Source organism: Anolis sagrei, chromosome 10 (genome assembly GCF_037176765.1).
Source record: "Anolis sagrei isolate rAnoSag1 chromosome 10, rAnoSag1.mat, whole genome shotgun sequence".
In the NCBI taxonomy this organism is placed as follows: Eukaryota; Metazoa; Chordata; class Lepidosauria; order Squamata; family Dactyloidae; genus Anolis; species Anolis sagrei.
Window position 1 is genome coordinate 24,040,490 of NC_090030.1, and position 14,454 is coordinate 24,054,943.

The 14,454-nt window shown below is 45.7% G+C and overlaps 1 protein-coding gene across 1 annotated transcript in view; it reads right to left on the reverse strand.

The window, feature by feature from the left end:
* Positions 1–5,575: 5,575 nt before the first annotated feature.
* Positions 5,576–14,454, reverse strand: part of GPC3 (glypican 3) — a 196,996-nt gene continuing 188,117 nt past the window's right edge. Inside the window, exon 8 of the mRNA XM_060756063.2 lies at positions 5,576–6,051. Coding sequence (XP_060612046.2) covers positions 5,882–6,051 — 170 coding nt within the window. The 3' untranslated portion in view covers positions 5,576–5,881. The remainder of the gene's footprint in view (positions 6,052–14,454) is intronic.

A 14,454-nucleotide genomic window follows, 5' to 3' on the forward strand; every position in this document is an offset into this window, starting at 1 on the left:
GTCACAGGTCTGCAGTTTGAGGGTCCTCCTGTATTCAGCGCTGACACTTGATGCGCAGGCATCGGCAGTGGCCAGGAGGGCCTTTGCACAATTAAAACTTGTGCGCCAGCTGTGACCATACCTAGTGAAGTCTGACTTGACCATGGTGGTCCATGCCTTAGTTACCTATAGAGTGGACTACTGTAATGCTCTCTACGTGGGGCTACCCTTGAAGATGGCCCGGAAACTACAACTTGTCCAATGTTCAGCAGCCAGATTAATAACTGGGGCAACCTACAGGGAGCGATCAACCCCCCTGTTTTAGGAGCTCAACTGGCTGCCGTTTATTTTCCGGTCCCAATTCAAGGTACAAGTTATCACTAGGGCTGGGCAACCACGGAAAAAATTGTTTCTAAACTCAATTCATTTTTTGGGGTTTTTTGCGTTTCAATATTTAAATGAATTCCGAATTTTTTCTTTTAAAAAGTTCGATATTTACGAAATTTCGTAAATTACGAAACAATTACGAAACAATTTCGAAACGAATGCGAATCGATTCGTTAATGGCGAACGCGACCGCGCAATACGCTAAAAAACCTCCATATGGGACAGGGGGAACTTTTGTAGCTTCCCTCTCCCTCTGTTGTTGACTGTTGGTGTGATATTTATAATTTTTTTTCACTAATTAAACAAACAACAGCTGTAAAACTTGCCCCAGACATGCGGAAATAATAACGAAACGATTTCGAGACAATTTCGAAACAAATACAAAACGAATACGAAGCAATTACGAAACGAATTGAAAAATTCGTTTCGTTTTTCAGATGCTCCTGAATGGTTCAAAATCGCTTCGTTATCAAAAAAAATTAACGAATTTTTAACGAATTACGAAATTACGAAACGAAACCGCCCAGCCCTAGTTATCACCTATAAAACCCTAAACAGTTTGGGATCCACCTACCTTCGTGACCGTATCTCCACGTAACAACTCAGTCCTTCTTTCCTCAGGGGAGGTGCTCTTTTCGCCCCTACCAATCTCACAAGCTTGTTTTGTGGGCCTTCTCTTCTGTGGCCCCCCCGACTTTGGAACTCTTTACCTGGGGAGATCAGGAAAGCCCCTTCACTGGAAACATTTAAAAAGGACCTCAAAACCTGGCTTTTCCGCTGCGCCTTTGGCGAGTAGGTGCACAGCATGATTTTTGTTACACCCCCTCAACGTTTTCGGCTAAAGGAGTTCGTGCCCTCCAAATAGGATGTTCTGTCCCACAACTCTGTATGTTTTATGAGTTCCATTTAAACGTCCTGCTCCTATTTTATGTCATCATCGTCTGTTAATTGTTTTTTATTCGGAATATGTGGCCCGCCCATTGTCATCTCTATCGTGATTGTGTCTATTGGAATTTTTATTTTATTATTTATTATTTTAATGTCATTTTGATAATGTTGTTGTTGTCTGTTGTATATGTTTTGATTTTATTGCTGTATTATGTTGTGTGGGCTTGGCCTCATGTAAGCCGCTCCGAGTCCCCATCGGGGAAATGGTGGCAGGGCAGAAATAAAGTTTATTATTATTATTACTTTCCCCCTTCAAATGATGTAACAGTGCTATGACATAACCGCCAGGCACTGTGCCCATCCATGGTCTTACGCAACACAAACATGGCACAACAAAAGCCCTTTCCACCAACACAGAAGGCAATGGTTCTGGGGGGGAGGAAGTGCAAGGTCCCCCATTGCCATCATTGCCCAAGGCCTGCGTCCAAAGCCACAGAAGGACAAAAGGTCCAGCGCTTCAAGGCTGGCAGATGCCTCTCTCTCCAAAAGCAGAAGGCATCCAGGCTGTTTGTGAGCATCGGCCGGCAATGTGCGTCTATGGGAAGTCCCTTTGTCCTTCACGTCCCGACAGGACTGTCCTTTCGGACAGAATTTGGGAAATGGTCCATTCTTTCTTTGTTCTCAGCTACATCTCCCAGAAATACCTCTCTTAGCCAAAAAGGTCACTAAAAACTTATAGAGTTCGGGGCAATGGTTTGGGGAGAATAGGAGGCAATTGCTGGCTCTCTTCTCCTCCGCAATGAGCTCAAAAGCCTTCTTTTGTCCTAAGGAAGGAAGGAAGGAAGGAAGGAAGGGAACAAAGGGAGAAGGAAAGGAAGGGAAAGAGGGAGGAAAAGGGCAGAAGGTGACGAAAAGGAGACAGAGAGAAAGGAAGGAAGGAAACAGAAAGGGAGGATGAAGGGAAAGGAAAGGCAGGGAGGGAGGGAGAGAAAGAGGGATAGAAGGAAAGGAAGAGAGGGGAAAGGAAAGGAAAGAACAGGAAGGGAAAAGGAGGGGTAAAGAAGGGAAGGGAAGCTCAAATGTTTTCTTTTTGCTCTGTGTTCTTTCCTCTTTCTCAAAATGGTGTTAGGAATAGAAAGAAAGAAGAAAAGAAGGAAGGAAAGAAAGAATGAAAGTTAAGGTATAGCAAAGAGAAGGAGAGAGGAAGGAAGGAAGGAAGGAAGGAAGGAAGGAAGGAAGGAAGGAAGGGGAAAGAAGGCAGGCAGGCAAGCAGGAAGAGGAAAAGGAGAGGGAGGGACGGAGGGAGGAAGGCAGGCAGGCAGGCAAGTGGGAGAAGGAAAAGGGGAGGGAGGGAGGGAGGAAGGAAGTGGATAGAAGGCAGGCAGGCAAGGGGGAGAAGGAAAAGGAGAGGGAGGGAGGGAGGGAGGAAGGAAGGAAGTGGAAAGAAGGCAGGCAGGCAAGGGGGAGAAGGAAAAGGAGAGGGAGGGAGGGAGGAAGGAAGGAAGGAAGTGGAAAGAAGGGAGGCAGGCAAGGGGGAGAAGGAAAAGGAGAGGGAGGGAGGGTGGAAGGAAGTGGAAAGAAGGGAGGCAGGCAAGGGGGAGAAGGAAAAGGAGAGGGAGGGAGGGAGGGAGGGAGGGAGGAAGTGGAAAGAAGGCAGGCAGGCAAGGGGGAGAAGGAAAAGGAGAGGGAGGGAGGGAGGAAGTGGATAGAAGGCAGGCAGGCAAGGGGGAGAAGGAAAAGGAGAGGGAAGGAGGGAGGGAGGGAGGAAGTGAAAAGAAGGCAGGCAGGCAAGGGGGAGAAGGAAAAGGAGAGGGAGGGAGGGAGGGAGGGACGAAGGAAGGAAGTGGAAAGAAGGCAGGCAGGCAAGGGGGAGAAGGAAAAGGAGAGGGAGGGAGGGAGGGAGGAAGGAAGGAAGTGGAAAGAAGGCAGGCAGGCAAGGGGGAGAAGGAAAAGGAGAGGGAGGGAGGGAGGAAGGAAGGAAGGAAGTGGAAAGAAGGGAGGCAGGCAAGGGGGAGAAGGAAAAGGAGAGGGAGGGAGGGTGGAAGGAAGTGGAAAGAAGGGAGGCAGGCAAGGGGGAGAAGGAAAAGGAGAGGGAGGGAGGGAGGGAGGGAGGGAGGAAGTGGAAAGAAGGCAGGCAGGCAAGGGGGAGAAGGAAAAGGAGAGGGAGGGAGGGAGGAAGTGGATAGAAGGCAGGCAGGCAAGGGGGAGAAGGAAAAGGAGAGGGAAGGAGGGAGGGAGGGAGGAAGTGAAAAGAAGGCAGGCAGGCAAGGGGGAGAAGGAAAAGGAGAGGGAGGGAGGGAGGGAGGGACGAAGGAAGGAAGTGGAAAGAAGGCAGGCAGGCAAGGGGGAGAAGGAAAAGGAGAGGGAGGGAGGGAGGGAGGAAGGAAGGAAGTGGAAAGAAGGCAGGCAGGCAAGGGGGAGAAGGAAAAGGAGAGGGAGGGAGGGTGGAAGGAAGTGGAAAGAAGGGAGGCAGGCAAGGGGGAGAAGGAAAAGGAGAGGGAGGGAGGGAGGGAGGGAGGGAGGAAGTGGAAAGAAGGCAGGCAGGCAAGGGGGAGAAGGAAAAGGAGAGGGAGGGAGGAAGGAAGTGGATAGAAGGCAGGCAGGCAAGGGGGAGAAGGAAAAGGAGAGGGAAGGAGGGAGGGAGGGAGGGAGGGAGGAAGTGGAAAGAAGGCAGGCAGGCAAGGGGGAGAAGGAAAAGGAGAGGGAGGGAGGGAGGAAGTGGATAGAAGGCAGGCAGGCAAGGGGGAGAAGGAAAAGGAGAGGGAAGGAGGGAGGGAGGGAGGGAGGAAGGAAGTGGAAAGAAGGCAGGCAGGCAAGGGGGAGAAGGAAAAGGAGAGGGAGGGAGGAAGTGGATAGAAGGCAGGCAGGCAAGGGGGAGAAGGAAAAGGAGAGGGAAGGAGGGAGGGAGGGAGGGAGGGAGGGAGGAAGTGGAAAGAAGGCAGGCAGGCAAGTGGGAGAAGGAAAAGGGGAGGGAGGGAGGGAGGAAGGAAGTGGATAGAAGGCAGGCAGGCAAGGGGGAGAAGGAAAAGGAGGGGGAGGGAGGGAGGGAGGGAGGGAGGAAGTGGAAAGAAGGCAGGCAGGCAAGGGGGAGAAGGAAAAGGAGAGGGAGGGAGGGAGGGAGGGAGGGAGGGAGGAAGTGGAAAGAAGGCAGGCAGGCAAGGGGGAGAAGGAAAAGGAGAGGGAGGGAGGGAGGAAGGAAGGAAGTGGAAAGAAGGCAGGCAGGCAAGGGGGAGAAGGAAAAGGAGAGGGAGGGAGGGAGGGAGGGAGGAAGTGGAAAGAAGGCAGGCAGGCAAGGGGGAGAAGGAAAAGGAGAGGGAGGGAGGGAGGGAGGGAGGAAGTGGAAAGAAGGCAGGCAGGCAAGGGGGAGAAGGAAAAGGAGAGGGAGGGAGGGAGGAAGGAAGTGGAAAGAAGGCAGGCAGGCAAGGGGGAGAAGGAAAAGGAGAGGGAGGGAGGAAGGAAGGAAGTGGAAAGAAGGCAGGCAGGCAAGGGGGAGAAGGAAAAGGAGAGGGAGGAAGGGAGGGAGGGAGGGAGGGAGGGAGGAAGTGGAAAGAAGGCAGGCAGGCAAGGGGGAGAAGGAAAAGGAGAGGGAGGGAGGGAGGAAGTGGAAAGAAGGCAGGCAGGTAAGCAGGAGAAGGAAAAGGAGAGGGAGGGAGGGACGGAGGAAGTGGAAAGAAGGCAGGCAGGCAAGTGGGAGAAGGAAATGGAGGGGGGGAGGAAGGAAGGGGGAGGAAGGAAGGAAGGAAGGAAGGAAGGAAGGAAGGAAGGAAGGAAGGAAGGGGAAAGAAGACCGGCAGGCAAGCAGGAGAAGGAAAAGGAGAGGGAGGGAGGAAGGAAGGGAGGAAGTGGAAAGAAGGCAGGCAGGCAAGTGGGAGAAGGAAAAGGAGAGGGAGGGAGGGACGGAGGAAGTGGAAAGAAGGCAGGCAAGCAAGTGGGAGAAGGAAAAGGAGAGGGAGGGAGGGAGGGAGGAAAGAAAGAAAGAAAGAAAGAAAGAAAGAAAGAAAGAAAGAAAGAAAAGAAAGGGAGGAATGGCTACAATCTTATGTAGCCTCTAAGTGGCTACATCGGGTAACAAATCTCCAAATCGACCTGTTGCAATACCAAGTTATGACACATATTGATAACAACACAGGAGGATCTCAACCAGGCCTGGGCAAACTTAGGCCCTCTGAGTGTTTTGGACCAACTCCCACAATTTGTAACTGTTAGGAATTGTGGAAGTTGAAGTCCAAAACACCTGGAGGGCCCAAGTTTGCCCAGGCCTGATGTAGACCTTGGAGCAAACCCCTTGGAAGGCAAAGCAGAAGACTCATATAGAGATATATCCATTGGAACCATGACTTTTATTCCCAAGTATCTTTCCCCCATCCGGCTCAATTCATTTCAACTTGGTATTTTCCTTTTTTTAAAATCTTTAAACAAGATATTTTCCCCCCAAATTAAAAGAGTTGAGCCTTGTTCTGCTCAAAACAAGCCCCAGACCCTCCCTTCCCTTCATTTTAATGGTATTTTGTGAAAAACTTGAAACTTTCGGGAGCGATTCGTTCCACATGCCTCCCGAGAAAGAAGAGTTTGTAAAAAAGAAGGGCAGAGGGGAAGGAACCAAATCTTGGTCAAGAAGAGTCGTCGGTCATTTGGTCAGCAGAAAAGACAGCATGATTATGGCAGCGGCCATAGAGTCAACGGCTGGCCTTGTGCCACCGGAGCCCAAACCGTGACCTGCCGAAGCCTCTTTGCTTTGCTGGTTCAAACGCTGCTTGTTGGAAGGGATATCCTCCGCGTCCAAGTCATAGGCCAGCTCTAGAAAAACAAAGGGAAGGAGAAAACATGAGAAAAGAGGTGGAGAAGTGGTGGCGAGAGAGGTCTATAGAACTAGAACTGAGGAATGAATGCCGCTTGGCACCGCTTGGGCTGCCATGGCTCCATGTCACTCGGTTTTAATCATGAATTTTACACTTGGGTATGAAATGAAATTATTATAATTATATTATTATTAAATTAGAATAGTAATATTATATTAGGATTCCATTAATATTATTATATTAGGATATTATTATATTAAAATTATATTATTATATTAGGATTATATTAGTATACTAGCCGTCCCCTGCCACGCGTTGCTGTGACCCACATGGGGGTTCTGTGTGGGAGGTTTGGCCCAATTCTACCGTTGGTGGGATTCAGAATGCTCTGTGATTGTAGGTGAACTATAAATCCCAGCAACTGCAACGCCCTAATATCAAGATTCTATTTTCCCCAAACTCTACCAGTGTTCACATTTGGGCATACTGAGTATTTGTGCCAAGTTTGGTCCAGATCCATCATTGTATGAGTCCGCAGTGCTCTCTGGATGTAGGTGAACTACAACTCTAAAACCAAAGGACACTGCTCACCAAACCCTTCCAGTATTTTCTGTTGGCTGTAGGAGTTCTGTGTGCCAAGATTGGTTCAATTCCATCGCTGGTGGGGTTCAGAATGCTCTGCGATTGTAGGTGAACTATAAATCCCAGCAACTACAATTCCCAAATGACAAAATCAATTTTTTGAGTGAAGGCCATACATTGGGTTGTTAGGTGTCTTGTGTCCAAATTTGGTGTCAATTCATCCAGTGGTTTTTGAGTTCTGTTAATCCCACAAACGAACATTACATTTTTATTTATATAGATTAGGATTATATTAGTATGCTATTCTATTCTAATCTTTGTTCTGTGTATTTCAATGTATGTATTTTGTAGAAACACATTGTAATAATGTTTATTTTATATAACGTTTATAATTATAATGATGTGTTTTTAGCTATCTTGTCGTCCAGTTTTTAATATGTGTATTTATGATGACCCTCGGAACGAGAGCTGTGGAATGAATGCAGTTTGGCACCAATTGAATTGCCAAGGCTCAATGCTATGGTAGATTGGGATCTGTAGTTTGGCAAGGTACGAGCATTCAATGGCAGGGAAGGCAAATGATTTTGTCAAACTGCAACTCCCATTTTTCTATTGAGCCAGGACAGTTCAAGTGTGGTCAATCAGCATTCATTCTGCAGTACAGATGCACCCTTTGGCAGAGATTGCTAAGACCTTGGAAAACTACATTTCCCAGGGTGTGGTGAAGTGTAAAATTGTAACTTGTAGTTATGTATAATTATAGATAGATGTTTAAAGGGTAAGTATTTAAAGTTGCATAACTAAGGGGAATGGTAGCCAGCTCAGCTCATGTTGAGCTGGGTTACCATGGAAACAGGGGCGGAGCCAACTACCACTTGGCAGGGCAGCCATTTTAAAACAGTCAGTCTGTAGTCAGCGAACTACAGGAGAGGCTGGTTCTAGTGGGTGTTGAGAACCAGTGGGTTAGTCTATAGTCTGTGAACTGTAGGAGTGGCTGATTCTATAGTAGTGAGAATCAGGACGGGTTTGGCTTTTAGCCTGAGTAGTTTAAATAAGTCAAGTTGACTTATTCATATTAATAGTTAGTGTACGATAGAACGGGTGAGAGAAACCCAGTGAGAATCTCTATTGCAACAGAAACATCACAAAGAAAGAATAAGCTTGTAACTGAAGTAATCTATTAAGGAAAGAAACACAGTCTGAAGAAACATAAGTTTGAAACCTGTTTAGTGGAAGGAAGAGTCCTTTCCAGAGTTGTTTAAGAAACGTTATAAATGTAACCTATGAAGATATGTGCCTCTAAGAGTTAAGAAACATTGAAACCATCAAGCTCCTTATACATTTCAATAAACTTGTTACTGTTTTTTCCAAGTTAAGTCACGCTACACATTAAAGAGACCAAGTCAATATCACTAGCTATTAGCTACGCTATCAAATTAATAAACCCTTACAAAGTGGTGGCTCCTTTACAAACTCTACAAATTAGGGACCTCGTCACACAGGGTTACTCCCTTGAACTGTATTTTCCAATATCGCCAGTGCTTGGGGCATGCTGGGAGTGGTAGGCCTGAATCATACGTGCCTAAATCCCTTTTTTAGATACATCCATAAGGCAGAATTAATGCAAGACAATCCTGGAAGCTGCAGTTTGGCAAGGCCTGTCTCTGCCACGGAGTGCTGCTGCCCCGCCAAACTGCAGCTCCCAGGATCCCACAGCACTGAGCCATTCTGCAAAAGCGAAACTTGCCTATACGAGCAACTTTGTCCCCAGTTTGGCTTTGTTTCCAGTGATCCAGGGAACAAAAATATACACAGATTGACCCCCATCCACACTTGCGTCCTTGTGGTTTGGTTCCAACATGCCAGCCGCATGACTCCGACCAACAGCTGTAAACCTGCAAATATGTGCTTTCGATGTCAGCAAAAAGAAAAGGGACAGGGAGGGAAGGGGGACATTCCAGCAAAACAATTTGAATTATGCCTCTCATCTCGGGACAAGCTTTCCAGGTATGAGCCTCTGTCAAAGAGGCCTCATTCCAGCCTCTCCAAGGACAGCGAAAGTCAGAAAGAGAAGAGAATGGGATGATTTGGGGGCCTTTGATCCTATACAATCCCAGGATTTCTACTTCCACTACACATTGAGAATCCTAAGCCAGATAATGTGTTGTCTCACAAAAGAGGGGCTGGATGGCCATCTGCTGGGAGGGCCTGGAGTCTGTCTTCCTGCCTGGCAGAAGTGGGTTGGACTGGATGGCCCTCTTTGGGGTCTCTTCCAACTCTAGGGTGGCAGATCTCAGGGTCCCACAGGATCTGGCACAAAGATTTTGTCATAAATAGGTTTGTTTGTGTTTTTGAATGGCAAGCTGTGATTATCTGTGGTTGCTATTTAATGCACAAGGAGTGTCATCAGCTGAAACCTTCTCTGAGTTTCAGGATTTGGCTTGGGATGATTCTGTGCTGGCAATCCTAAAATACGCAGTTAAATAAAAAGATAATCAGATGGATAGATGGATGAATAGATATACTTGGTGGATAGATGATAGATAGATTTGATTATCTATCCATCCATCAGATTATCCATCCATCCATCCATGCATCCATCCATCCATCTATCATATCTATCTATCTATCTATCTATCTATCTATCTATCTATCCTGGGGACGGGTGGATAGATAGATAGATAGATAGATAGATAGATAGAATGATAGAATTGGTTATTCATCTATCTATCTATCTATCTATCTATCTATCTATCTATCTAGACTGGGGATGGGTGAATAGATAGATAGATAGATAGATAGATAGATAGATAGATAGATAGAATTGGTTATTCATCCGTCAGATTATTCATCTATCTATCTTATCTATCGTATCTATCTATTTATCTAACTATCGTATCTATCTATCTAGGCCGGGGGTGGGTGGATGGATGGATAGATACGATAGTTAGATAGTCAGTCAAATGAATGGACAGATAGATAAGAAGGATGGATACATACATAGTCAGATAGATAGATAGATGAATAGTTTGATGGATGGATCAATTGACAGATAAATATTCAAATGGATGGATAGTCTGAAGGACAGATAAATATGTTGTCAGATGGTTAAATAGATAGATCAATCGATAGATAGATAGATAGATAGATAGATAGATAGATAGACAGACAGACAGAAAGATGATCTGATTATCTATCCGATTATCCATCCATCCATCTGTCTGTCTGTCTATCTAGGCTGGAGAAAGATAAATAGATAGATTTGAATATCCATCCATCTGATTATCTATCTATCTATCTATCATCTAAGATGGGGATGGATGGATGGATGGATGGATGGATAGATAGATAGATAGATAGATAACCTATCCATCCATCTGATCATCTATCTATCTATCTATCTATCTATCTATCTATCTATCTAAGCTGGAGATGGATAGATAGACAGACAGACAGACAGATAGATCAATAGATAGATAGACAGACAGACAGATGATCTGATTATCTATCCGATTATCCATCCATCCGTCCGTCTGTCTGTCTGTCTGTCTGTCTATCTAGGCTGGAGAAAGATAAATAGATTGGATTATCCATCCATCTGATTATCTACCTATCTACCTATCTATCTATCTATCTATCTATCTATCTATCTATCTATCTATTTATCTAAGCTGAGGATGGATGGATAGATGGATGGATGGATGGATGGATGGATGGATGGATGGATAGATAGATAGATAGATAGATAGATAGATAGATAACCTAATCATCCATTTGATCATCTATCTATCTATCTATCTATCTATCTATCTATCTATCTATCTATCTATCTATCTAAGCTGGGGATGGATGGATGGATAGATAGATAGATAGATAAATGTTATTATCTATCAATCCATCTTATTATCTATCTATCTATCTAGGCTGGGGATGGGTGGATAGATCGATAATCAAATGGATTGATGGATAGATAATTGGTTGGATAGATATATAGTCAGGTGGATGGATGGATGGATAGCTGGATGGATGAATACATAGGTATTCAGATGGATAGATAGATATTTTGGTGAATAGATAGACAGAAAGATGGAAGGAAAGATGCTTGGGCAAAAATATAGGCTCCTGCATCAGGGTTGCACAGCATAAATCTCCCCAAGTGAACATACATAGTGTTTCTGCTGCAGAGTCCTTGCCTTACATGGGGAAATTATCCAATCAAATACCCAACCGAATGTTCATAAACACCTGCATCGATATCCGCCACCTGTGAAACCCAATTTCTAAAACCTTGAACTCTGTGCAACCCACAAAAAAGACTCAAATGGAGGAGCTTATACTTGAGTATAGGGTTCCAACCAGTGATGTTTGGGAGCCTTCGGCGGCAGCAGGGCTATTTCTGGCCTGAGCAACGTTCTCCCAAAAGTCATGCTCAAAGGACAGGAGCAGTACCTTGCGAGCAAATCGAGAGGGACTTCAAAGACTACAATGCAATGTGGGGATGGCAGCTGGCCAGCCGACGGAGGAATGCAACTGCACCAGAGAGTTCCCTCTCCATGCCAGGCATCTCGGCCTCTGAAGGAGATGCCAAGAGACCGTCTGGCACAGAGGACCTCAAAGTTGGACAGAACGTTTGTTCTCCGGGAAAAGGCCTGGGCTCCTTCCATCTTTGTGCCGGAGCTTATCCCCTCCTTAACATGTGCCGTAACCGCCAAGGCAACATATATAGGTCTGTGTGGCTCCAACAGAGAGCAAAAGCAGTCATCTCCGTCCCTAATGATATCCGGCAATGACAGTTTGTTTTGAAACCCAAATATCTGGCATTGTGACCTGACTTCCTCTTATTATTATTATTATTATTATTATTATTATTATTAGAAACACAACAAGCGAGTCCACAGCAGACACTCTGCCGGCTGTTGTATTGGATCACACGTCAGATACTTCACAAGTATCTAGGACTGTGTGATGTATCGGCGAATAATGCGTACAGATCCCAATAAGGTGGCCTTCTGCAGCTGGCAGATGGTAATTTTGTCAGCGCCGATTGTGTTTAAGTGCAGGCCAAAGTCTTTAGGCACTGAACCCAGTGTGCCGATCACCACTGGGACCACCTTGACTGGCTTGTGCCAGAGTCTTTGCAGTTCAATATCGTGTCAACTTTTCCAGTTGTTTATCTTCAATCCTGTTGTCGCCTGGGATATCAACACCGACAATCCATACTTTGTTTTTTTAAGACAATTGTGAGATTAGGAGTATTATTATTATTATTATTATTATTATTATTATTACTATTACTATTATTATTACTTCTTCTTTCTGCTTTCTGTCACCATCCACATCCTGGGGATCACAACCAGATACAGTGAAGACATCTGCCCTTGCGCTGTGCTACTCTGCTGCTGAGTATGCATGCCCAGTGTGGAACACATCTCACCACGCTAAAACAGTGGATGTGGCTCTTAATGAGACATGCCGCATTATCACGGGGTGTCTGCGCCCTACACCACTGGAGAAATTACACTGCTTTGCCGGTATTGCACCACCTGACATCCGTCGGGAAGTAGCAGCCAATAGTGAAAGGACCAAGGCAGAGACATCTCCAGCTCATCCCCTGTTTGGGTATCAGCCAGCACGTCAACGACTTAAATCTAGAAATAGTTTTCTAAGATCTACAGAGACACTCGCTGGAACACCTCAGCAAGCGAGAGTCCAAAAGTGGCAGGCTCAAACCCAGAACCTCAACCAATGGCTGATACCAAATGAGAGACTCCCTCCTGGGCACACAGAGGACTGGGCGTCCTGGAAGGCACTGAACAGACTGTGCTCTGGCACCACGAGATGCAGAGCCAACCTTCAGAAATGGGGCTACAAAGTGGAATCCTCGACATGCGAGTGTGGAGAAGAGCAAACCACAGACCACCTGCTGCAACGCAACCTGAGCCCTGCCACATGCACAATGGAGGACCTTCTTGCAGCAACATCAGAAGCATTCCAAGTGGCCAGATACTGGTCAAAGGACATTTAATCAACTACCAAACTCACAAATGTTGTATTTTATCTGTTTGTTTGCTTTGTTATGTTAGAAATGTAATATAATGGACTGGCTGCTCTGACATGACAAATAAATAAAAATAACCATCCACATATTCCCGATGTCACAGTCTACCAAGTGACAAATGTCTTTGGACCACCAACCATCTAGATTTAGTCCAAGAGTCTAGTCCTCAGTGAGGCATCACTGGACAACATGGCCTCATTCCAAACAGTGAGGATCTATGCTCTTCTGAATCCATGTGTGTCCTTCGTGAGCCATGGAGCCCAGAACCCTGCACAGGATTCCAGGTGAGATCTGGATACGAAGAGACGGATGAGACAGGACACGATGACAGCCATGTCTACAAATCTCAGAGGATCTCCCATAGAAGCCAGCTTGTTGTTGGATGCTCTGGAGCATCAGGGAAAGAGACTCCACCTAAAACTTAGGAAGCACTTCCTAAGAGTAAGAGTGGCTGCTGCCTGAAAGTTTGGTGGTGTCCAAAAAAAAAAAAAAAATCAGTTGGTGAGTGTGTTAAATTAAAAATGCAAAGCACAAAGGTGAGTAGTTGAGCCACACACAGAAGCTAGCCGAGCCTGGGAGCTTTTGGCAACAGTTACATGTTTAAGTTTTCTGTGCAGGAGCTTGCCAAGACAATTTTGTATTTTTGCTTCTTGGCTGCCAGAAGAGGATCCTTTACATGGACACCAAAGGACCATTTGAATCTCTCTCAAAGGGCATTGTGTGAGTCAAAGCAACTGTTCTCGCGGCTGTATATATGTTGCCCTGAATAACAAAGAGTAAACACCTTATTCTTTATTGATAATCTGTGTGGCATATCTTTCCTCTAGCAAGACAGTGTGTGGATTGGTAAAGACGTGAAGTACACATAATTTTCATTCCGCCATATCCTTCTCTGAGAGTTTTAAAACAGAAGCTGGATGACAATCTGTCGGGAGTGGTTTAGTTATATCTTCCTGCATGGCAGAAGGGGGTTGGACTGGATAGTACTTGGGGACCCTTTTGACTCTGAGCAAAGCAGAGTCTGACCTACAATCATAGACTCACAGAGTATCACATTGCCAGGGCTCTGCCTTATTTAGGTAGAGATGAATCAAACTCCCAGTTTTAACAAACGGTTTAATTAAAACAGCACTTACTTGCTGGCTGCTTTTATAGTCCAAAATATAAAACATAGAATAAACAAAAACTGACAGCAAAAACAACTCCATAGTCAAAAGGGTCCAGTCCAGTGGTCAAATGCAGAGAGTTCAATAAACAAAGTCCAGGGAGTCTATACCGTAGTCAAAAACCAGTCCAAAGGTTCAAGGTTCCAGGATTCCAAGATTACAGGAGACAGGTCAGGATACCGAAAAATCCAACAGACCTGGGGGGAAAACCAGCAGCATCCACCACCAAAATGCAACAAATACTTTTCTCCCGAAGATCATTCTCAAGGTTAGTTCCTTATTTAGCTGCAACCCATCTCCTGCACACCTCCACCCCTAATTGCTTTCACCCATGAACTCCCACTTACTCCCTCTAAAACTAATACTCACATTAACCCTTCCATCACCAACCATCAACAGCAGAACATATGACACAGAGTTGGAAGGGACCTCTAAAGGAAACCTAGCCCAACCCCTTTCTGCCAGGCAGGAAAAGCACAATCAAATCTCACTTGACAGAGATCCAGCCTCTGTTCAAAAGCCTCCAAGGAAGGAACTTGCAATGGACTCCGAGGCAGAGAGTTCCACTGCTGAACAGCTCAGGAAGTTCTTCATC